Consider the following 26,798-nt stretch of genomic DNA (forward strand, 5'->3'; position numbering starts at 1 on the left):
TCTAACTAAACAATAACGTTCACTCATATATTCCTAATATATCTTTCCTAATGAAGATAAAAAATCTAGACAGGTATTTTTTTTTTCCTTTTCAATCAAAATTGTTATTGCCAGTTAGGGATGTCCTAAATTGGAGTAAATTAAAAGTTTTGCAGACCGTTTGTTTATTTGGAATACCTCTGTTGTCACTCATAGTCGTGTTCGTTTTAGCGGAATATGTCACATGAGCATACATGTATATTGCACGAAAATGGGGGTTATATTATTATTACCGGTATGTTGCTTAGACTAAATCGACTATCTACATATACAACCATGGCGATATGAATCGAACCGTTTGAAACGGATGATATAGTATGCATAGACACGTCATGGATTTCGATGTACTGTGATCTTAATTAATGTCGAGAACAGACTGTGTAATTATAGTCCTACAATGTAAGACGTTATCACATATTATTTATGGTTTGGTAGCACCAACACAAAAATATCGCGTGATAACGTCTTACGTTGTTACACTAACTATGTAGCGTGTTTTTAATAAGTCTTGACAGTTATCAAAATTACTTACGGTTGTTTTGATTTAGAAGTCCTCTAATTCATTAAATTCAAGACGACGGAAATGGTAGATCACTGAATAAAAATAATAAATACTACAAAGTCACAAATTATTATGCCACCGTGTTGGTCTACTCTATCGTGTAAATTCTGCGCGACGATGCATCATTTTTGTTAACATTGGATCACGTGTTCTTTTAGACCAACAAGTTGTTCTCCACCTTTTTTTTTTTTTGTTCGACTTGCGCCGCCAGTCAAAAAAAAAAAAAAAAAAAAAAAAAAAAGATGGAGAACAACTTGCAGGTCTAGTATTTTTTTTTTTGTTGAAAATTCAATTAGCATCAATAAAGAACGCTTGTCCATTAATTTAGGTAAGTGATATTCATGAAGTGTACAAAAATATTGCACATTTCAATTCTAAATGCATATGAAACTTTGATTTCTAAATGTCGGCATGAAGATCCACTCCATGACCTTGAAATTGTAACCCAGAAAATCCTTAATTTAACCCAGAAAAACCTATTTAATATTTATCTTTTAGAATCATACAAATAAATACGAAATTTAAATGACAGAAATGTTTACCTTAGAACAATACTGCATCTTAAACCAAGTTACTCATTTTGCAAGAAGTTGTCTCACACTTAATTTATCATTCTCTAACCAACTTGTCAACTTGCAGCTCGAACGGATTGTCAAGAAATTCCCTGGCTTATAGTCTGTTTCTAAATTCTTTAGCAATTTTTTTCAGAAACAAGTTGTAAATGCATTACGTCCGGTTCATTGTTTCTCTTCAGCATAATAACTTATTTGTATAAAATGTTGCACTTTAATTTTATTTTTTTACAAGATCATGTGCAGAAAAGCCAGACACTGGAGTAATTCGGTCCACACAGCATCGCAAATTTTATCTTTTCTCTATCTCAGTAATTTTTCAGGGCAGCATTATTAAACAAAGTACTCTATTCATTTTAAATATTTTTTATGCACCAAATTAGATACTTTTAGCTACATTTAATGATGCTGACCAGAAAATTGATTGAGGATCAATTTATTGAGATATGATAAAATCATGATGCAGTGTGAAACGAATTATAGTGAGCATATATTTTTATTTGTGCTAATATGAGGGTATGAATGCTGGCAATTCTGGAACTGGAGTTTGATATTAGTATGGCTACATAATTTTATTAGGGTTATATTGTATTATTAGGGCCATATTGTATTATTAGGGCCATATTGTATTATTAGGGTCATATTCTGTTATATAATTATGACTGTTATGTTATTAGGAACATATTTTATTATTATAACATGACTCAATTACATTATTTTTCGATCAATATTGTGTTAATCCCATATGGCTCCATTATGTTATTGGGAACATATTTGGTTACTATAATATGACTTGATTACGTTATTGGATTGATATTGTGTGAATCCTGTATGGCTCAATTAGGGTCGTATGTTTTAATGATAGATGTTTTCATACAATTTGACACTGATTAGTGGTATTTGTTAGTTGATAATTTTCATGGGGTTTGTGGGTTGGGTTAAAAAAAATTGTTTTATTTTTACATGTCATATTTGTAAAAGTTGTTTACATAACAAACATAAGATTAAGGATGTATTAATGACCCTATATAGAGACTATATTTCTTATAGAGTTTCTGTAAAACTTTGTAAATGTGTCTACATTATCAAGAACTTGGGTGACTTTGATTATAAGCAAGGGACTGTGCATATTAAATATGTCATTGTCCATAGAGCAAACTTATCATCAGGATATGGTGAAATAGGTAAAATCAGCATGATATAATATTTGTGATATAGTTTTCTTAGGAATATATATATATATATATATATATATATATATATATATATATTTATATTTATATATATATACATATAAGTTTTGCCCATCATCCCTGCCAGGGTATAGGCCACCCACAAAATATCACCAGAGGCTTCTGTCCTGTGCCATCCTCTTGAGCTGACTCCAGGTGTGCATAAGTCTTCCACAAGAAGACCCTTCCTCCTTCAGGCTTTCAGTTTCTGGTTTTTCTTCTGTTGGCGTTTCTGTAGCAAGTTGGGTTTTACAGGGTCGGGTTGCTAGCCCCATACGCAATCCTCCTCCTTTTACATCTGGGCTTGGGACTGGCAATGGCGGAGTTATATATATATATATATATATATATATATATATATATATATATATATATATATATATATATATATATACACAAATGAAAAGCTGCATGTTTGACATATTAATTGCACAAAATAAGTAAATATGAGTTTCCATTACATATTGATAGATATTGCAGTACAAAAAGGATATATTGCAATATATCAGTGTTTTTTTTCTTGGGCAATATCTAGCCCTAATGGGTACCCAGGTTGAATTGCCTTAATGTGTTCTTGTGAAAGGTACTTAGCTCTGCATAATATAGCCACATAAAGTGATCAAAGTGCCTTTAATAACCAATCAACAGATTGCCACCTCATGTGTACTTAGTTTGGTGAAAATCCACCTAGCAGTTTAAAAGCTGTGATATAGGGCATATGGACAGACAGACTGAGGTTCACACAGTATCTCAATGATTTAGCTTTGAGATAGTGCCATACAAAGGCAAAGTGTGATTAATAGTAATACCTATAGAAATGGAGGACATTTCAACATCTTGTCTGTAGAGCATACATTGTTGCTAAATATAGGTCACAACACATTATATGGGTATTACCCATTGTGAATTTGGGCATAACCCATTGTGAACTTGAGCATTACTCATTGTGAATTTGGGCATAACCCATTGTGAACTTGAGCATTACCCATTGTGAATTTGGGCATAACCCATTGTGAACCTGAGCATTACTCATTGTGAATTTGAGTATTATCCATCAGGAATTTGGACATTACCTATTGTGAATTTGAGATAATCAATGATCATGAAAGCTGTTTAACTAAGATTGAAGGCATATAACTTAATGACATATTTATTTTTACTTACAGGTTTTGTAGTATTTATTTGAAATAGATCCATTTCCACAATGGCTTCTGGGAAGCCAGATCATGTGATTGTGACGACAGCTGAGTCTTCTTCTAGGGAAGATCAAGTTATCATCTCAATTCTAGATCAAAACATGGAATGTCGTCTCTCCAGGTCAGAGGAATTACAAAGCAAAGAGACCCTTCATCATAGGTCAAGAACACATAGTGAAGGTCAACTTTCAAGCTCACGGTCATTTGAAAACAGAACAGTAGTATTATTGAAAGGAGACAGAGACATAGAAGCTCACCGAATCTCCAATAATTATCTGGTAAGGACAGTTCTTTATGATGTATTGTCTTTTCTTCTTTCATAGTTATGTTGGAATGGAGGAGAATTTTTATACATTCTGCTGGCCAGATATATCAGCACATCGGACAATGTCATCATGACTAAACATATTCCAGAAAATAGGTTACTGTGTGATTGTTGCTATTGTTGTTATAGGGTTTAATGCCATTTTTCAACACAAGATAGGCTATACATGGCGGACAGTATAATAGGTGGAGGACGAACCCTGTAAAACCCCAGGAAAGAACCACTGACCCACGAGAAGCTACTGGCAAGCTTTCTCACATACCCACATTGGCCGAGTCTGAGCCTCAAGCCCATGCAGACAGAGGTGAGATGGGATTGATCCATAATGGTGAGTGCTTTAAACCACTCAACCACTCGGGGCCCTTAGTGTGATTATAAGATATCATATAACCTCTTTACAAACTTGGAAACAGACTATAGATTCTTGGCAGGCTGTAGGTCACCATATCACTTTGCATCTATGTTTGTATCCTGTCATCTTCACTGCAGATACATGTGGAGCAATAGAAATGTCAAATGAGTGTAAAGAAAGCATAGAACAACTGCAGAAGTGTGTTTTTTTGTTGGCAGAAATTGTCAATGTAAATTAATGAAAAGTTTCTGAAGCATTATCATTCATGCAGATTGGTTGAACAGAAGAAGACTGAGAGGTGATAGAACTGATAGAATAATTTTTAGAACCACGAAGTTAGATACACATTCGCCTGATCTGACCAATGTTGAAGACTTATTGTTGCCATTCCCATGATGTTTAGTATGAACTGACAGAGAAGATTGACCTATTTGGCTTTAACAAGTGACTAGTTAGGTAAGTTAGAAAGATGCTTATCACTTGAGCTGTCAATAGAAAAAACCCAGAATAAACTAGTGTAGAGGTAGGCTACCATGGACTGTTGATTAACATTGGGGAATAGGACTTTATCTGATGAGACACAGGTTGTTATCAGACAGGATTTGCAGGTATGTATTTCCCACAAAAAAGTGATAAAGTTTGGTGACCCCCATGTTTTTGGGTGCATTAGGAATAGAAAATCTTATGTTTTGGTGAAATATTAAAACACTGGACAATTTATGGCCTGTTATTGTCAGGAATTTTCTGTAAGGACTCTGGATTTGACATAGATCTTTTGAAGTGGTGAGAAGGAGCAGCAAAATTTGCATAAGTTGAAGCGTATTAAGTTAGGATTTGTTCATTTGTATATATGTGCTTCCATTTGGCTGTGCCCTGCTTCCACACAAGGACTAGAATTTTCCACTGTCAACTGTTACCAGATTGTATGGATGGCTTGCACATGGGGTAAGGAGGAAACTCGTTGATTTCAGGGTCAAAAGGTGAGAGGTTGAGGCCACTGACTGAATGAAGAAAATGGTTTCCATACAATAACATTAGTTCAACATCACAGTTCTGGACTTAACTTTGTGGATGGGTTCCACTTTGGTAAGGAAGAAGCTTTTCAGTTTTGGAGTAAAAGGTCAATGTCACTGACCGAAAGAGAAGGGCATTGTGTCTAAAGAAAATGGCTTTTGCAGGGTAACCAAGAAAATGATAGATTTTGGAGGTTTGAAAGTTTTGGTCATCGCAGTAAGAAAATAACGGGGTTTGCTCATTAAATTTAATCAAGACTGAATAGCTTGCAGTATTTTTCTCCAGGATGCGATGTGATTGCACAGATTTAATTGAAAAATTTAATTAATACCCATTTACAGAATAGCAAATATGCAAAAGTCACTTTGCTATCAGTGTAACAAAACATGTAACATTCATTATTATAAACAAAATTCAAACTGATGATGTAAAGCCCGGGATTTCTTGATCAGCCACCATGTGACATTTTGCAATGAGGCACTTTCATTGATTATCTAGTTTAAAAAAAACACCTTTAACCACCTTCATTTGATAAGAGGGGCCCCGAGTGGCCAAATGGTCTAAAGTGCTCTCTATTACGGATCACTGCCGTCTCACCTCTGTCTGCGTGGGTTCGAGTCTTGGATTCAGCCAATGTGAGTATGTGAGGAAGCTTGTCAGTAGCTTCTTGTGGGTCGGTGGTTCTATCCGGGGTTTTCCTGGGTTCTTCCTCCACCATTAATACTGGCCGTTATGTATAGCCTATCGTGTGCTGAAAAATGGCATTAAACCCTACAATAACAACCATTTGATGAGGTTGCACAATGGTAGACACAGTTTTTGGTAATAGCTGGTAATGTTTCTGCTGTTACATGAAGTTCTAATGCATACAACACAGTGCCAATATCATAACACATGATTGCTGCCTTTGTGATTTGTCTCATACATTTGTTGATACATGCTATAAGGAGTCTATTCATAGTTACTATTCTTTTATAAATACTGTTGCCCATTTAGTGAAAAATTGAAAATACCTCATTAAGAATAGTTGGAGGGGGAATTTCCTCTTCTTTGTAAAATTCCTGAGGAAGTCATTGAGATTGACTAAAAGTCCTGGGCCCAGTTTTTCTAATCATCTTAAGTGTGTTTTTCAACTCAAATTTGAGTTTTTTCCCAATCAGATTAAAATCAGATCTCTACTTTCCTAGGTGAAGATCTGACAGCAGCTGCTTAGGTGCCATGATTTGATGACCTTTGAATTAAATAGGTCATGAATTTTTGGAAATTTGAAAGTGAATCAAATCATGTCAGTTATAATTCTCAGCCTCCCAAATGCAAAGATATAAGACTTTAACTAATTGGCTGATAAAATTAGCGATTATGATAATAACATGGGTCACCAGAAAAGTACCTTTATGTGGTCGCTGTCAGCTCCACGTAGGACAGCAAGATCTGATTTTAATCAGATTGAAGATTTTTCTCAAAGAACAAATGACAAAAAATCTCATATCAAGTTTGAGAACTATCCTCAAATATCTTAGGTTAGGGTTACACTTCCTCATATGGAAATGCTCAAATATGCTGCTTGAATGTTATTATCAACATCATCAAAGAAATCGCTTAGAAAGGAGAAGTTTTAGGAACAGAGGTAACCACATGGATGTTGATGTCACTCTTTTGTTTGCTCATTTTAGTTTTACCAGACTTACATTTTTATTCATTGGAACTACTGTTACTGACACACTTGATTGGGCTTTTACAAAGAGTAGCATTGTATTGCTTCCCCTCCACAAGTTGCTTGTGGTCTTATGCTTGTTTGCCACTGGCACTCACTTTTGGCTTGTCTGAGATTCCTTGGATGTGAGTGTAGCCAGTGTAAACAGATGATTCCTTGGGTGTGAGTGTAGCCAGTGTAAGCAGATGAGTCCTTGGGTATGAGTGTAGCCAGTGTAAGCAGATGACACCTTGGGTGTGAGTGTAGCCAGTGTAAGTAGATGAGTCTTGCATGCGAGTGTAGCCAGTGTAAGCAGATGAGTCCTTGGGTGTGAGTATAGCCAGTATAAGCAGATGAGTCCTTGGGTGTGAGTGTAGCCAGTGTAAGTAGATGAGTCCTTGCGAGTGTAGCCAGTGTAAGCAGATGAGTCCTTGGGTGTGAGTATAGCCAGTATAAGCAGATGAGTCCTTGGGTGTGAGTGTAGACAGTGTAAGCAGATGAGTCCTTGGGTGTGAGTGTAGCCAGTGTAAGTAGATGAGTCCTTGCATGCAAGTGTAGCCAGTGTAAGCAGACGAGTCCTTGGGTGTGAGTGTAGCCAGTGTAAGGAGATGAGTCCTTGGGTGTGTGAGTGTAGCCAGTGTAAGCAGATGAGTCCTTGGGTGTGAGTGTAGCCAGTGTAAGCAGATGAGTCCTTGGGTGTGAGTGTAGCCAGTGTAAGCAGATGAGTCCTTTGGGTATGAGTGTAGCCAGTGTAAGCAGATGAGGATTTGGGTGTGAGTGTAGCCAGTGTAAGCAGATGAGTCCTTGGGTGTGTGAGTGTAGCTAGTGTAAGCAGATGAGTCCTTGGGTGTGAGTTTAGCCAGTGTAAACAGATGAGTCCTTGTGTGTGAATGTAGCCAATGTAAGCAGATGAGTCCTTGGGTGTGAGTGTAGCCAGTGTAAGCAGATGAGTCCATGGGTGTGAGTGTAGCCAGTGTAAGCAGATGAGTCCTTGGGTGTGAATTTAGCCAGTGTAAACAGATGAGTCCATGGGTGTGAGTGTAGCCAGTGTAAGAAGATGAGTCCTTGGGTGTGAATGTAGCCAGTGTAAGCAGATGAGTCCTTGGGTGTGAGTGTAGCCAGTGTAAGCAGATGAATCCATGGGTGTGAGTGTAGCCAATGTAAGCAGATGAGTCCATGGGTGTGAGTGTAGCCAGTGTAAGCAGATGAGTCCTTGGGTGTGAGTGTAGCCAGTGTAAGCAGATGAGTCCATGGGTGTGAGTGTAGTCAGTGTAAGGTTATGTATATTTGATGTGGCAAGAGCCTTGGTGAGACAGACAAAGAACTTCATACAGTTTCCCCGACAAGAGGCAACATCAGCTGTCAAGCAGGAATTTTACTGGATTTCAGGTAAGATATTTTTCACAGCTATTTTTTTGGTACCCATTTTGATTATTTAACAATAATTCCTGTCATTGTTAGCATCATCCGCTGCTAATGAAATATGGTTATTACTCTAAGAACCACTGATGCTGTCAGAGAAGGTTTGAATGGAAAGAACCATGCAGTAATGTTTTTGGTATAGTTTTTACTTTGAACATGCTATATGCATTATTTGGTTATAGAGTATATGATTTGATTTTAGAGAGGACTGTATGATTAAGAATGTATTTTTAACTAATGTTCACATTTTTATATGGGTTGCAGACTTGTATCAAATGATGTAGGGCATGTTGGAACTTGGAGCAGTGTGAAGTTGTTGTAATTATATCATATTTGTAAACCTTTCCAATTACTTGTAGCCCCTATTGAATGTAAAAATGAAAAGCCTCAAGTACATAAAAAATACACAAAACTTAGTCATTTAATTCATTAATTTATTATTTCTAACCTAATTATTGCCATGATGTCAGTGATACTGTTAATTCATTGACATTTCAACCAAAACAAAACCTCGCAATGTAAAGTAGCGAACAGGCTGCACACTGTTTTTTTATGATTTCTAGAATAGTCTATTTCAGTAAAAACTTTTGTCTGCATCCGGTACTTGTAATGTCTGGTTTAATATTCCTAAAACATATTGAACAAATTAAAAAGGAGGATCTCTTGTATACATCTGTTCCAAGAAATGTAAATACGAAATTGATGGAATTATTGAGATTATCGTAGATAGTAAAAACATCACATTTTGTTGCTTGAAAACATACTCGCCCATGCAAATATGGTGACCATATTACTAAAGAAACTCTAATTTGATTTGAAAATGGTCTATGGTCACATTGAATCAGTCTGGTATAAGAATAAAAAATATAGGATATTATGCTAGTATTGGCCAGTAGGAAAAAGTAACCCAAGTGTATGCAAGCATATAATTATGAAGCATAGTCTTTCTTGGCTTTGCTCTTGCATCTATAACCCTCAAAATCCAGCTTTGACAAAATTTTATTCCATGCACACAGTTGTGGCACACAGCAAAGGCAAATAAAGAGAAAATATTGTTATAATTTACATAAAATAATCCTTTTAGTGAAAAACTGAACATACATGGTCCAAACAGAGCATAGAAAACAGAGAATGTAATTTATCTCATCACGTGTTAGTTGTGTAGCTTTCAATATGTTCGAGAAACTTAAAAATTAAACAAAAGAATATATCTTATTGCATTTTAAGCATCATTTAACTATTAGAAACAAATTACACAAATTTCATTTATAATTGTTCATATTTTTAGGTGGATATGATGGATATCTACTTGGTGACTCTGTTATCTTTGTTGAATGTTCATATTGACACCATACAATGCACCTATCAAGGGTACACAATGATGCCTTGGGCAGAGCAAAAGTATAGAACAAACATTTGGCATTCTGAAGAGACGTTTCCCATCTTTGCATAATGGAATGAGAGTTTCTCGTGATAAAGCTGCTGTGTACACATTGACCTGTGTTGGCCTTCATATCATAGGCGTATACAAGGGGGACATCACTCCAGCTGATGAATTAAATGTAGACAGTGAAGATGATTTCAGTGTACATGAACCAGGGGACAGAAATGATTTGCATGATTATATATGCAGGACATACATTAATGAATGTTTTTCTTTTAATTAATTACCAAATTATATTCCTGTTTGAAATGTTTCTTGTTTTTATAATTTATTATAAATGAAGTCAATTCAGTATAAATTTATGTACATGGCCAAAAATGCATTATCTCATTTATACCATACAGATACATTGAAGACACTTAGTTCTGTAAATTATTTGAACTATAAGACTTTTTAAGAACTTGTTTGTAATATGCTTAGATTATTGCATGCTGTCATTTTCCTATATAATACAATAAAATAAGGGTTTACTAAATATTGAGTAATTTAACCATCCTAAGGGTTCATTTTCTTAAAACAAATTATGCAGAATCAAGTGTCATGCTTGTCTGAAATTAAAAACTAATATTTCCACTTTGCAAACATGGGAAAATTGATAACATAATAATATCGAATATAGTATTTTATTTTGTACTGCCCATATGGTTACTAACTATTTACTAGTAGTCACTGAAAAAATTAACATCTGCTTCATACTTATATTAAATTTAAAAAAACTGTTCTATTACAGTATGTTGACTTTGAAGATTGAATGAAAGTGTCTGATTGATCTAAACCTTTGGTCTTGAGGTCTATGATACTGCTGTAAAGTTAATGTGCCGAAACCATAATTTGTAACAAATTGGTAAGGTGGTATATGCAAACATGGGCTTATAATTTAAGAAATGTATTAACAGTTTTGAGTCTTAGATCATTGGTTAAACAAGAACGTTTATAACTTTGACCAGTACATTATTGATTGCTTGGTCAAGGCATGGGTTCACCTGTTTCCCGCATGCACGAATAGTTTATTTTATCCACCTCCTTGTCATGACAAAAAGTATGGGGAAAATTATAAATAAAAGAAATATTCTCTACAATAAATGGTATGAAGGTGTCATTTTTTCTTTGAGAGGACATAATGTATGCATTTTATTTACAATTTCATCACGTTTTAAATGGTCTGAACATAGACATAATTAATTAAAATGATTTGCTGACAGAGATTGTGCTTATCACACCTGAATATCACAATATGATGACACTATGATAAAAATTAATCATAAAATTTGAAAAATGGGTTTCACATTTCTGATGTATTTTACATACTAGGAAATGTTTGTATAAATAGATAATGTATCAGCTATTGTTATTGACAAGTGGAACAAGTGCATTAATGTAAATTTTAATGTCATTTCTTATTATATGTATGGAACAAATTGACATTTAATTTGGTGTTGATTTAATATAGAATTTAACGACTGCATCCAGATGTACATGTAGACCACACATTTGTGGCCTTCCACCTGGTTGTTCCAAAAGGAGCTGTTGACTTAGTGGGGAATCATTGGATTTCAGACCTGTTTGGGGACTTCATTTCCATGGAACCTGTCCTTGGCTAAAAATTAAAAAAGGAATATTATATATTTTAAAAAATACTGAATATATGACCAAGAACACAAATGTTCATGATAATTAAAAAAAAGTGAATGAGAAAATTCACTATTGTTACAGAAATTTACAATGATACTGTAATACTCTAGACATCCAAACCAAAACTCTTCAAAGCAAAAGTGAAAAAATATCTCTACAGGCGGTTTTGTTTTTTGTCCATTTGTCTTTTTTCTCAGGATTTTCAAGGGGCATTTTTTATTGTTGATAAAGAAACATTTTTTTTGCTGAATCTAATACTGAAATTTTATGCAGCTTAAAATTCCATAATTTGTTTATTTTTAAAAATAGTTGTCTCTGGTTCAATAAGTTTCAGAATATTGATTTTGCTCATAATTCTTTTTTGCTTAATTATCTCTTTGCTTTATGTTACCATACTGCTCTCTGCACTGCATTACAGTTCTTGGCTCTGAGGAAATGTTAAGAAGAGTGCCTACAATTTGTTGGAATATTGACCTTAAGACGTTGAACCTTTAAAGCATTTTGGAATGTTTCATAAGCTGTGATTATATATTCTGATCATTCTGTAATAATTTAATTTAATAATTTAATTTAATAATTTAATTTAGTTTAATTTAATAATTTAATTTAATTTAATTTATTTAATTTAATTTAATTTAAATTAATTTTCATGAATGTAAAAATCACAATCAAAATTTTAAAAATGAAAACATTAAAGAATATTGCATTATACGTTTCAGATTGGAAGAATATATTTATAAAATAATATTAGGATTGGCAGCCTTTCTATGGTATGGAATGGAATACACAAAAAATAAACTGACAAATGAAGCTCTTTTTACCCATTAATTCCTATAATGACCGAAATTGTTATATCTGCTGATGAAAAATTGTGTCTAATACATAGTACATAGTGCAATCTTGAGTTAATCAGGCAGTTTTTTAAATAATATTTTAATCATCTTACGACACAAATGGTGTGTTTAACTCTTAGAGTCTTGCATTTTCATAATCCCAGAGCACATAATGCAGACCGCATATTAATACCTTAAAGAGTAAATAAAGGCTTGTCAGGTTGTCATCAGGGTCTTTTACTCAGGTGGCATTTTACTGAGCTCTTGAATACAGTTCACTCTTTTTCACACACAAAAATGATGAAGTTAAGTAGGGGACCAGCTGAAAATGAGTAATGACCACCCTGTCTATTACAGACCTGAAAAATGAATGAAAACGGGATGGGACAATTCAACCTAACTTTCAAATTGTGTAATTTTCTGAATGTAGGCTTTCATGAAGAACAGTGGTAGGACTTTAAAATATGGTGTGTGATTTGGGATATTTAGTTTATCAACATTTGTGTGAAATTGTGTGATTTTTTTCTCAACCATCTAGAATAAATGCTAAAATGGCTACTATTTGGGATCAAAAACATTTACCACATTTGTCTTTGAATGAACTGTACAATATTGTTAGTAGCAACACTTACACCCAGAGTGCTATGGTACCACTGGTCTTTAAAGTAAACAATAAGTAAATAAATACACTGATCTTCATGACAAGATATACATTGTTTCTATTATTTACTCTATATTAATTTCCCATTTAAATCAGATGAGTGCTGGAAGCGATTGATAATCAGACACCATATATACTTCCAGGTTATGCAAAGGGAGTTACTCTCATATCGTGGTAATGCTGAAAATATATTTTTATGATGACATGTACTTGTTGGGAATTTGATGTATATGTTGCAAAATGTTTAAATCAACTTGAAATATGGATGCTACTTCCATGGTACTCATTCTGTCACCTGTGCCGTCCAACAATGGAAACTTACCTTAGAGAATTCGAACAATGCATCTGCAACCACCTGAGATAGGGGAGTGGCGCTGGGATGGAGAATAGGCCCACCAACAAGAGCGTCAAAGTACATGCTGACCACAGACTGTTTCAACAACTCCAAGCATTCCAACAAAAAGTAATAAATCATGTACAAAAAATTCTGAAAGCCACCAGAAAACAAGCACATTATCATATTTTGACTCTTTATATGACTAATATGGTAATCGTTTTACTTGACTCTTGCATAAAATCATTCAGCATTATCAGATGGCAAACTTGTTAACCGATCTGTAACAGTGATATCAATTTTAAGAAGAAATAGATTCTATTTGAGAACATGGGGTATGGCAGTGTTTGCAAACAGTGATATTCATTGATGCATTTTTTAAATACTAGCCAGCAATCCTGACATTTTCCTGAAATCAACTTGTGATGCAGAACTTGTAATTCATGGTCATGTAAGATAAGTGCATTATAAAAGATGCTCTGCAGAAAAATACAGAAAACTTAAAATACTGTGATATCATAAAATCAGAGATATCTTAGGAAACAAGTATACTGTATATGTTGGGACACCATAATTTAATTTTTAAAGTAATTTTTGGTGCACTGTATGTTCTGGGACACATTGTCCTTTTGAGTCATAAGTTGTGGGACACCTTTTAAATCACTTGAAAATTACAGCTTAGATAATGCACTGCAACTGAAATTTTATTCTAAAAAATATAAAACTGTACTTGAGATAAAACTCTTTAATCGACTGCAGCAGCATCTCATCATCACAACCCTTCTCCTGCATACGTACAATCCATTCTTTTGGTGCATGAATATTTTTTTTAGCTTTCTTATGCAGTAAAAAATTATCGTTAGAAGCATCACATCACCTAATGCGGAAACTGCAAGGACTAAAGCAAGATTTTTTAAAATCTGCTCCATTCATGCTAATTCTTATACATTTATCCCCGTCAAATCATCAGTCCATCCAGGAATGAGATCAAAGTACACTAGAATTTCATCCGTGTTAATGATCATATTATCGGTGAAATCATCTTCACTTCAGGCCATCACAAATTCATCAAATGATTTTATTTCTTCTGGGTGATGCTGGGTAGTCGATGTCCATGCACGAAGCACTATATTGTGTCACTTTAAAAATTGTTCTATTGTTTCAGTTTATTTTCAGAATTCCCATGAATACTGGTGAAAAGGAACCAAAGTTAGCTTCTTAAAAGAATCCAAAGTCAGCTTCTGAGCTTGGCTTGCTTTGTAATAAAATAACCATTGTTTTGATATCCTTTAAAAAGAAAAAAAAAAAAACGGCTTCAAAGTATTCAAAGTCAACTTCTGAGGCCATCTTGCTTTGCAATAAAAATAACCTTTGTCTTTGATGTCCTGTTGGTAAGTTCAAACAATGAGTTTACTGCTCACTGCCAGTTGTGTTTATTCACCACCTGGGCTTCTATTTGCTTGGCATCTGTAGTTATAATTAATACAACGGGCATTTATGGTTGCAGGTAAATAGTATGCACAACAATAACTTGCATTAATGATACTTTTTTAACCCATGCTAGTGAAAAGATTGTCACTTGCACTCAGGTGAATGTATTTTCAAATAATGATTTTTATTTGAGAGATACTGTCATATAGTTGACCTGGATATAATTCAGTCTTGGTTACTTTTGCACCTAACACCATGTCATGCATGAATAGCAGTTGTCTTCAAGCGATCGGTGGATTATTTCCCTCTCATTTGCGATTTTGTTGGATTCATTTTTAAGTCGGATAACATATTCGAACCTTTGTTTACAACCAAACATGATTTGTTTCTCAATGTTCATGTCAGTGAGCATTGTGTCGTGTGTTATCAGACATAAGCGATACATGCTACAGTATGGAAGCCTACACTGCATATAAGGAGTTTGTGAATATATTTTATTCTTTAATGCTCATGATGAAAAAAAAACGAATTAATGATAACAATACAAGGTTACTTTCTTTCATTTTATTATCAAATAAGTGCTTTCTTTGTCTATTTTAATGCAATGTGCAGTGGGTGATGCAAATTCCGTACAAATTTATTTTGTTTCTTAAGTCTTGGGATGTATGACCTAGGTGAAAAAAGTTTCACCATAAGTTCTGGGACAGGATAAAAATAATTATTTGATCGTGTCCCAATACATATGGTAAATATGGTACTGTAAATTAGAGGAAATTTCAGGAATTGACATGCGTAAATGATAATCATTTTTGAGTCTACATATAAATTTAAAAATATTTTAATTCAGTCAAGCATATTAAGTTTCAAAAAGTGGTACCTTTTACAGAGTTTAAATACATTGACAATGCTGGTTTCTCATCCTTACACATTAACAGCTATCATAACTTCAACCGAGGCTTTTTCCTTTTCAAAGGGTGAAACTTCCCCAACCTCACCACAGTCTTTCAATTTTTCAAACAGAACATTCTCCCTTTGGACAACCATCTGTACAAGTAAAATGTCCTCCTTTATATTCCCATTCTCAGAATATTTTCGTGAAAAACTCAACTGGATGACACAAATATTTACAGCTAGCTGGAGTTCTCACATGACTCCTCAAATATTATCATCTGCTCACCCTCCAGTGTAGAGTCTTCCAGGTTGGTCACATGATTTTAATGAACGATCTCAAACTTCATCCTTAGTTGAAGATCCTCAATTGTTGATTGCGTGCAGTATAGTAAAATGGCACCTGAGAAAACTCTCGGCTCGTTCAGAAACTCAGGGATTTGAGGTTGAGGATGTCCTCAACCTTAGATGTTTAGTGAAACTGGGCCCTGGTCTTTGAAATCATTTGGGCAACGTGCTCAAGTCAGTCATGCCATACAAGTACCCATATTGACTGTTACATGGGGCAGGCATATAATGTGCCAGTCACTGTACTCTTGTTTGATGTGGTCATCACAGTCTCCTGACATTAACTTAATTTAAAGTCTATGGAAACCATTAATATCCAGCTTCAGAATAGGATATAATATCAATAAAGGCCCAACAGGTACAGGAGTTGATATGGACCAGTTTGAGTCAACAATAAAAATCATGCTGAACAAGTAAATGATTCTGTGTGGTCTAGTTTTAGTCATCAGTAACAGCCATGCCCAACAGGTACATGATTCTATGGGGTCTAGTTTGGGTCAACAATAAAAGCCATGCCCAACAGGTACATGATTCTATGTGGTCTAGTTTTAGTCATCAGTAACAGTCATGCCCAACAGGTATATGATTCTATGTGGTCTAGTTTTAGTCATCAGTAACAGCCATGCCCAACAGGTACATGATTCTATGTGGTCTAGTTTTAGTCATCAATAAAAGCCATGCCCAACAGGTACATGATTCTATGTGGTCTAGTTTTAGTCATCAATAAAAGCCATGCCCAACAGGTACATAATTCTATGTGGTCTAGTTTTAGTCATCAGTAACAGCCATGCCCAACAGGTACATGATTCTATGGTGGTCTGGTTTTAGTCATCAATAAAAGCCATGCCCAACAGGTACATGATTCTATGTGGTCTAGTTTTAGTCATTAGTAACAGCCATGCCCAACAGGTACATGATTCTATATGGTTTAGTTTTAGTCATCAATAACAGCCATGCCCAACAGGTACATTATTCTATGTGGTCTAGTTTTAGTCATCAATAAAAGTGATGCCCAACAGGTACATGATTCTATGTGGTCTAGTTTTAGTCATCAATAAAAGCCATGCCCAACAGGTACATGATTCTATGTGGTCTAGTTTTAGTCATCAATAAAAGCCATGCCCAACAGGTACATGATTCTATGTGGTTTAGTTTTAGTCATCAGTAACAGCCATGCCCAACAGGTACATGATTCTATGTGGTCTAGTTTTAATCATCAATAAAAGCCATGCCCAACAGGTACATGATTCTTTGTGGTCTAGTTTTAATCATCAGTAAAAGCCATGCCCAACAGGTACATGATTCTATGTGGTCTAGTTTTAGTCATCAATGAAAGCCATGCCCAACAGGTACATGATTCTATTTGGTTTAGTTTTAGTCATCAATAACAGCCATGCCCAACAGGTATATGATTCTATGTGATCTAGTTTTAGTCATGAATAACAGCCATGCCCAACAGGTATATGATTCTATGTGATCTAGTTTTAGTCATGAATAACAGCCATGCCCAACAGGTACATGATTCTATGTGGTCTTGTTTTAGTCATCAATAAAAGCCATGCCCAACAGGTACATGATTCTATGTGGTCTAGTTTGGGTCAGCAATAAAAGCGATGCCCAACAGGTACATGATTCTATGTGGTCTAGTTTCAATCATCAATAAAAGCCATGCCCAGCAGGTACATGATTCTATGTGGTCTAGATTTAGTCATCAATAACAGCCATGCCCAACAGGTAAGCTATTAACATGATGTCAGCTGTAATAGAATAATATTCCATTATTATAGTAACATCATATGGTGCTGTGACATTGGACTTAAAATAATGACCAGATGATGCTAGAGAGCTCAGAAGTAGGGTACTACCTCCTGACACATCAGCATGGCACCAGGGTTTAATGAGTTATAACAATATTCAAATTCGACTCAGTACCAATGTTTGTAAGTTCTGGCAGTCATTCAGTTGGTACAAGGCTATCTCCCAAAATTACATCACTGGGATTCTAAAGTGTATTATTTACATCAGGAAAGTAAATTTGTTTTAGTTATTTGGAAATATACATTATATGTGAATAGCAGGAATGCATATGAGTGATCAGATTTATTTATAAAGAAGAAGGGTACTTGTGCATGGAAATTCTATCTATATGCATGTATCTTGGATTGTCAAATAATTGGCATGCCATTAAGTAGTACCTTCAGAATTTGTTGTGTTCATGTTTCCTCCAACAAAAGCAAGCTGATGATTATTTTGGAAAGACAGTAGTGAAAGAGTGACTAAAATAGTTTGGCTAGCTGAATACATGTACATATCATGTGATTTGTGAGTAACATCTCTGCGTTTTTTGACCAGTATGATCCCATTGTTATAGCAGAAGAGAGCATATTGCTTTGCAGCCATCCATTTGTAAGTCTCCATGTCCATCCTGAAAGTCTTTTAGTGGGACTTTATTGGACATAGAGCCATGAAGTTTTATACACTTTCTCATAATCATATATAGATAAACAAATCAGATTATCAGGACATTGCAGCAATTTCACAATTATTTTTTTATATACACATTTTGAACATGTTGGATTGAGTTTTTTAATGACATCCTACATAGTACAATTAAGCAGATCCCATTTTAGGCAGACAAATAATATTTGATATAAATATTAAGTTTATATTCACATGTAGATAGCCTCATTTAATGTTCAGATCAGTAGAACAGTTTTTAAATTTTTACACATTGAAGTTTTAGGACTTTATTTGATAAAAACCTCACAGTTAAGCAAATCCCACTTGATGCAAATGAAATTTGATAGGCATTTTTGAATTCATTTGCAGGTGGCCTAGTTAGATTTTCAGGCATAAATTTATATTTAATTATAAGCCTACTTTGCTACACACGATTTTAAACTTTTGGGACTTTAAACAACATTTTTGCTAACATAGTTTAGCAAGAATCATGTAAGGTAGATAAGTGAAATTTGATATGCATGTGTGTATGCATAAATAGATGACTAGATTAGATTTGATGCCATTATGGCAGGTTTTTCTAGTTTTAAATTTTGTTTTGACTTTTACTTTATTTTTATTGGTCTGCAGTATCAGCAGTAGGGTCATATAGGCTTTACAAATATAAATCCTTTATTCTAAAATGAACATTTAATGAAAACATTCATTTCATGTCTTTTTATTTGATTCTTATATCAGTACTGCTGTTTCTGTGCAAGGGATTGTTTGAGAAACTAATTGTTGCGACATTATTTCTTGAGTATTATCAATCTAAATTAAGATTTTTCTGATGTCTTGAGCAATTACATTTTTCTTCTTCTTATTGCAGTTTGGTTTTAAGAAATGGAAGAGCCATGTCACAGCACGTCCCTTGGAAAATAGGTCGGAGATTGTACAGGATTTATATGCTGATCTTAGCAAGGTCATACCCACCAAAGGTACGTTTAGAATATAGTAAAACCAGTTTTAGTGGACACATCGATGAAGAGGGCATCGCTCAGGAGGACAATATTTATGACTCGTATTTTGTCTTGCCTGCATCAGGCATAGGTATCATGTTTCTGATAGCATTGGTTGGCATAGGAATCAACATTGTGTTTTTACATGATTTTCAATAAATTGTACTAAAAAAAGTTTTTGTTTAAAGTCCTAAAAGTTTCAGAATGTGTATTAAAAAATAAATAAATACAAATTGATGTAACTGTTGTTTGTGTTAGGTGTGTGATTTCAGTTTTCACTTGAGTAGGGGCATCATCTACTTTTGGATTCAAATTTAAATGATACATTGCAGTTCAGGATGTTGTTTGGATCCTGTCATGATCAAAACAATATCCTGAACTGTGTGTAACATTTAAGTTTGAATCTGAAAGTAGAATGATGTCTGAACCAGTGTATAGTCCAGTTTGTTGTTCCCAGGCCAGGCGTTATCTCTATTGTACAGTGTGCACACTGATTTATGTCTTCCTCAGGACAGTATTTTCGCCTTACCTGTAAAGCATTAGGCAAGACAAAGATATCACTCTTCTGACAGTGTTGTTGTTGTTGTTGGAATAGGAGTTAACATTAATTTTTTTGTGTAAGCGCAGTTTCTTTAACACAGTTATATGTACAATCATGGGTGTGTTTATCAAGGAGGGTACTACTCATTACAGTCAAAAGGAGGTCACTGTGGCAGATTTTTTATGCTCCAGTAATTATATAAAATCTTTGCACTTACCATAGTTCCTCTGACAGTGTTTGATACACAGCCCTGAAACTTAACAGATGCAGTGATCTCTTGAGGGATATTCCTCACAAGAGGCAAAAGTAGAACACAATGACCTACCTTTTTTGTTCCATTAACTTTACAAGGCTCGTGGATTATTCCATGGCTGAACATGAAATTCTTGTCTTAATTTCAATTTTCAATTTTAACCTCCAAAAAAAGGTCATTTGTTTACAAAGGAAAACTCATCGGTTCCCTTGAATATCCTGTTTTGTAGGGGTGAGTGTAGCTAGCTTAAGTTCTATTCCAATATATTATGATATACATATATGATTGTACTGCAGTGTATATTGATAAGTATTGCTACCAAGCTGACCATTTTGAAAACACATTTAAGAGCAATTGCCAGTATGATGATTTGCAGAGTCAGCAAGTTTTATTACAATGAATGGTATGTTCTACCAGTTGTATTTCCCATTTTGGGGGAAAAATGAGAAAGATTGTATGGCCAAGTAAGAGATGATAGTTTGTAGCTTAAAGATAACTAATGACAATTTTTCACACATTTACAGTCTTGATTCATGTGTGTGGTGGCATTGCTATAGTTGATGTGTGTGGTGGCATTGCTATAGTTGATGTGTGTGGTGGCATTGCTATAGTTGATGTGTGTGGTGGCATTGTTATAGTTGATGTGTGTGGTGGCATTGCTATAGATGATGTGTGTGGTGGCATTGCTATAGATGATGTTTGTGGTGGCATTGCTATAGTTGATGTGTGTGGTGGCAGTGCTATAGTTGATGTGTGTGGTGGCATTGCTATAGTTGATGTGTGTGGTGGCATTGCTATAGATGGTGTGTGTGGTGGCATTGCTATAGTTGATGTGTGTGGTGGCATTGCTATAGTTGATGTGTGTGGTGGCATTGCTATAGTTGATGTGTGTGGTGGCATTGCTATAGTTGATGTGTGTGGTGGCAGTGCTATAGTTGATGTGTGTGGTGTCATTGCTATAGTTGATGTGTGTGGTGTCATTGCTATAGTTGATGTGTGTGGTGGCATTGTGATAGTTGATGTGTGTGGTGGCATTGCTATAGTTGATGTGTGTGGTGGTATTGCTATAGTTGATGTGTGTGGTGGCAGTGCTATAGTTGATGTGTGTGGTGGCATTGCCATAGTTGATGTGTGTGGTGGCATTGCTATAGTTCATTCAACTCAACATTGCAAATCACATCTGCATTCTGTAGCTTAGTGAATTTTCACATTGATATCTGGAAATGTAGATAAAATTACCTAATTTGTTTTGCACACAAATAATTTCAACATCATTTGTATTATTATACAGATCAATGCCATTTATTTGATCTATATACATATGTAATCCACCATATAGGTGCTATAGTTATGGACGAGTTCATTTTTGATACAGAACAGTCATTATGGGAATTGTTGCATACCACAGGGAAACAGATATTATTGGGTCATTAGAAAATTTATATCAGTGTAGATTTTGATTGAAATGCACCTGTTCATTATAAAAGGTACATTTACATTTGGATAAAGTATGGCTTTTTCTTAGTCAAATATTGTCTCCTCCACCCTCTCATATTCCCAAGGAAGGGAGATGGGACAAACTGGTTTTTTGCTGTATGTCACACTTTCTTGTAAGCAGGATAGGTCCGAAGGTAGGAGGCAAACCAAATTATATTTTATATTTAGATATCTTGAGTGAATCCCAAGAGACCAAATTTGATACTTAGAGACCTTAAGTCATACAAGACTAAATTTGATATTTAGATAACTTGAATGAGTCCCAAGAGACTAAATTTGATATTTAGAGACCTTAAGCAAGTCATAAGAGACTAAATTTGATATTTAGATAAATTGAATGAGTCTCCTGAGACTAAATTTAATATTTAGTTACTTTGAGTGAGTCCCAAGAGACTAAATTTGATATTTAGATAACTTGAATGAGTCTCAAGAGACTAAATTTGATATTTAGATGAATGAGTTCCAAGAGACTAAATTTGATATTTAGATAACTTGAATGAGTCCCAAGAGACTAAATTTGATATTTAGATAATTTGAATGAGTCTCAAGAGACTAAATTTGATATTTAGATAACTTGAATGAGTCTCAAGAGACTTAAATTGATATTTAGATAACTTGAATGAATTTCAAGAGCTGATTAGGTTTTGGTGACTGACCATTATTTTTTCAGTTGTTTACACAATTTAGAACTTTTGGACTTGGACCTTTTCACAAGAACCTTGTAAGAATGTGTATACAAATTTCAATTAAATTAGACAAATTAAATTTGGTGGGCATATTTTTATCAATACACCACTCCCTCGATAACTCACGCCCTTATGACACATGAACCCACTTGTAACATGGGGTCAGGTGTGGATCCCATTTTTAAACCAGAAAATACACCAAAAATGTATCCTTACTGTTGAACTTGAAGAAAATTGCGATCAAAATTGGTAACAGAAACTTTGATATATCACTCATTTTATCATTGAAAACGGTAGATAGGACCTGGAAATTTTAAACGACATTATGAATATCAGATTTAAAAATAGGTCATACAGTTTGTTACATTTTCTTTCCAAACAACATTCCTGGTACACTGCAATTAACGATATGTAAGGAAATTTCAATCAATGAAAATGTCACTTACGCCGAGTGGAGGCAGTACTTTAATAAATAAATACAAATTAAATTACTTTCTCATCAATTGAAATTTGTGCTCTAGTTCTATATTTTAGTTCGTTTTAAAGGTAATCATCATAAATGCAATGTGTCCTCTTGTAATTAAACGTAAAATGCATCAATCTACCATAACAGCTATGTCTGCAAGCGTTTCTCAGAGAACCTAATTAAGTGCCAACTGTTTTGATAACTGACTTGTGCAAGTATTTGTTGTATTTTTGCACTGAATTAAAAGCTGGCCTCTTTTGTGTTATCACATTAATTATGTCTTTTGAATCAAATAAAGGAGGTGGAATAAAAGAAAAGTTAAAAGGCACAAAAATCCTACAAACTTAAAATCTAGCGGCCCTGGTCGTATGTCAGGTGAACTCACTTCATTTGATCAAATGAACACTGTTATACATTTTTTTGTGTATGTAACATAAACTACCTTAAATTAACTGACTCTTTCATAACTATGATCAAAGATAGCAAGGCAGCCAAGCAAAATGAATACTTCGTAAAATAAAGAGCTTGATTTCAATAGATACGGACCATTGTGGGCAAGCGAGTTTCAGGGAATTCTTGAACTTACACTTAGAGATATTATCAAGGATGATAAGAAGTTACATTGTTACTTCCAATGAAATCACAACATCAGTATTGTACTAATTGAACAATACAAAATTGAGTTCCAACATAGACGATTGTCTCACAAAATAAATATTACATGTTTAAAAAAAAAGGAATCTTGTTTGGTGGTGTATCAACAGTTAGTCTAGTTCCCTGCTCTATGGGCTCCCGATTTGGCAGGTTATCCTTAAACACCACTATGGGAACCAGACTCATCAAGAAAACAAAAAGCAGTTACGTAAACACAGATATTTTTGCGTACATGTGATGGTTGTTGAAACCAGTTTTAACCATCTTTCACATGTTGGACACTTTGAAAATAAATGTTATTTAAACAGAATAATGAACAACTTTTTTAGAAAAAGTGCATTATTAAAAGTTATTAACGGTGTAATTGTTAAATGAGGATTGAATCATTGAACAGCCCCGTTCCCTAATGCCACCACCCGCCAGTTTTCTTGATGTCAAAGTGATTTTAAAAAAATAAAAATTGGAGGTCTCGCACCCTTGCTTATAGTGTGGTCTATGTTTGTGGGCCCCGTTGTGCACGAGATATCGAGGGAGAGGTGTATATAGAATCCTTTGGTCTGACATTTTGACAAACACCATGATAAGCATGGTAATGCAAAAGTCACTTTTTGTTGAGACAGGCATAACTGAATTTACCTAACAACTTCCGTTATTGTACTTTGTAAATAGCTTGCATATGGGTCATGACCTATACATTTGGGCATTAAGAGGTCAAAGGTCAGGGTCAAAACGACTGCAAGAAGAAACATGGTTCTGCACAATAAGTTTAGTTCTACTTCGCAGACCTGGATCAAACTTTGTGGATTACTTGCATGTGGAATAAGGTACAAACATATTGGACCAAATGTTGTGGATGGATTGTTCTTGTGGTAATGAAGAAGCCTTTCAGTTTTAGGGTAAAAAAGTAAATGTTAAGATCAATGTGACAATAGGCAGAAAAATGTTTTCTGTACAATAACTTTATTTCTGTGTCCCAGAAGTTGACCAAACATTTGTGGATCACCAGCATGTGGAGTAAGGTACAAGCTTATTGGACCATATTTTGTGAATGGCTTGTGGTAAATAAAGCAAAGCAATGTTTTCTGCACAATAGCTTTAGTTCTACATCACAAGCATGGATGAAACTTTGTGGATTGCTTGCATGTGGAGTAAGATACAAGCATATTGTGCTCTGAAGGTCAAAAGACAAGGTCACTGTATCAGAAAAATGAAGAATGATTTCTTCAAAAAAATTTCTGTTCTTGATCACATATCTTTACCAAAGTGAGCGGATGGCTTACATGTTGGGTAAGTAAAAAGCCTATTGAGTTTGTTTTCAAAAGGTCAGGGTCACTGTATGAAAGAAGGAGTATGGTATTAGCCTTATAACATTAGTTCTAGATCATGTACCTTGACCAAAGTTTGTAGAAATCTTGTGCACAGAGTAATAATGAAACCATTAGAATTTATCTAGAGGTCAAAGGTCACATTTGTGGTAAGCCTAAAAAGAAATTAATTGTTTCTGCACAGTAAGTTTAAGAGTGCATACCTTGATCTCAAGGTCATTGAGACCATTGATGCTCAACTAGTGGCTACACAGAGAACTATTATGCACAAGGTATACATATTATGTACCATTCATGGTACCCTTTTTTATGTTTTTATAGCAGTTTGGACATGGACTCTGACAAAAATCTTGTTAGTACAAATGAGAAAAATTAAGATTTTAAAGAAAAGAAATGTTGTTGTTGTAGGGTTTAATGCCGTTTTTCAGCACAAGATAGGCTATGCATGGTGGCCAGTATAACTGATGGAGGAAGAACCCTGGAAAACCCCCAGAAAGAACCACCAACCTATGAGAAGCTACTGGCAAGCTTTCTCACAAACTCATGTTAGCTGAGCCTGAGACTCGAGCCCACACAGACAGGTCAGATGGCAGTGATCCAGAATGGTGAGTGCTTTAGACCACTCAGCCACTCGTGACCCCAGAAAAGAAATTAAATTTGGCAGGCATATTTATATACATATGTAGACCACTTGATTAAGTTATTATTCCATTCTAATTTCATTGTTTCCAATGAAAGTTTATGAGTTTCTCTGGATGAAAAATTTAAGGGATTTAATAAATTATAATAATGAATATAAAAATAATAGACACTGCAGGAATCTAAAATAAATATTTAAATTAATTTCTCATCAGTTAGATTTGTGACTTTAGATAATTTGCATTTCAGTCTCCACTGTTCTGCCCACAAATATTATGTACACAATACTGGTCGGTTGGTGGTTGGCTTTGATTTATCTGATAATCTCTGTACTGATGGCTGCCACTTACTTTGGAAGATCATATGGTAAGTCACTAGTCATATTTGTCTGAGAAACTTTAAAAGTGTGTCAAGTCCCATGAATATTTTGCTAGGGTTGTTAAGCTATGCTATAAATGACATATATCACTCTGGGACCTCTTGCACTGGGACAGACATCGTTTAAGAGATTGCCATAACTTTTTGATCATGTGATAAATCGAGGATATTTGCATTTTTCAAGTAGATATAAGCAGCATTGTTTTTGCTAGATATAAAGAAATGTTTCATAAGGAAAATGGGAAGTATTTTATTGTAACAAGTGGCAAATCCATGAGTGACAATACAAAACATTTCCACTATATGCATATGATCTCACATATATAATGGCTTCCACAAACATCATTAAAACAAGGGAGTACTGTAAAGTATATCACAAAATGTATGTAACTTATTTCCCAAAACTAGTGTCAGAGACATGATACATGTCATACTTTTACCGCTTGTTTTTGGGAAGATAACTCTGTCTATCCATCCTTTTTCTTAAATAGATTATCATCATTAACTTAGGAATGACTAGAATGGTCAAACTAAAGCCAATTGGAGTGAATTTATTGAAGATAAAAATTATATTTTTAAGACTCAAACTTATGAAATGTTGGAGCACAAAAATTGAACTCCTGGCTCAGATTTCTTGGCTTCAGAGTCATGAAACTATACCTGACATGGTCAGAAATAACCTGAATATAGAAATTGAATTTGTGGCTCAGATTTCTTGGTCACACAGTCCTGAAACTACCTGAAGACAAACAAAACTTGAACCAATGGCTCAGATTTCTTTGTCCTACAGTAATGAAACTATCAGAAGACAAACTTGAACCAATGGCTCACATTTCTTGGTCACAGAGTCATGAAACTACCTGAAGACAAACCTTGAACCCATGGCTCAGATTTCTTGGTCACACAGTCATGAAACTACCTGA

The 26,798-nt window shown here is 34.7% G+C and overlaps 1 protein-coding gene across 1 annotated transcript in view; it reads left to right on the forward strand.

The window, feature by feature from the left end:
* Positions 1-202: 202 nt before the first annotated feature.
* LOC149797470 (uncharacterized) overlaps positions 203-26,798 on the forward strand; it is a 116,078-nt gene continuing 89,482 nt past the window's right edge. Inside the window, exons 1-4 of the mRNA XM_089962280.1 lie at positions 203-274; positions 3,572-3,879; positions 19,307-19,415; positions 25,747-25,863. Of these exons, the coding sequence (XP_089818406.1) occupies positions 3,610-3,879; positions 19,307-19,415; positions 25,747-25,863 (496 nt within the window). The 5' untranslated portion in view covers positions 203-274; positions 3,572-3,609. The remainder of the gene's footprint in view (positions 275-3,571; positions 3,880-19,306; positions 19,416-25,746; positions 25,864-26,798) is intronic.

The sequence above is a fragment of the Sinohyriopsis cumingii genome, chromosome 6 (assembly GCF_028554795.1).
Source record: "Sinohyriopsis cumingii isolate HCF-2022 chromosome 6, ASM2855479v2, whole genome shotgun sequence".
Classification (NCBI taxonomy): Eukaryota; Metazoa; Mollusca; class Bivalvia; order Unionida; family Unionidae; genus Sinohyriopsis; species Sinohyriopsis cumingii.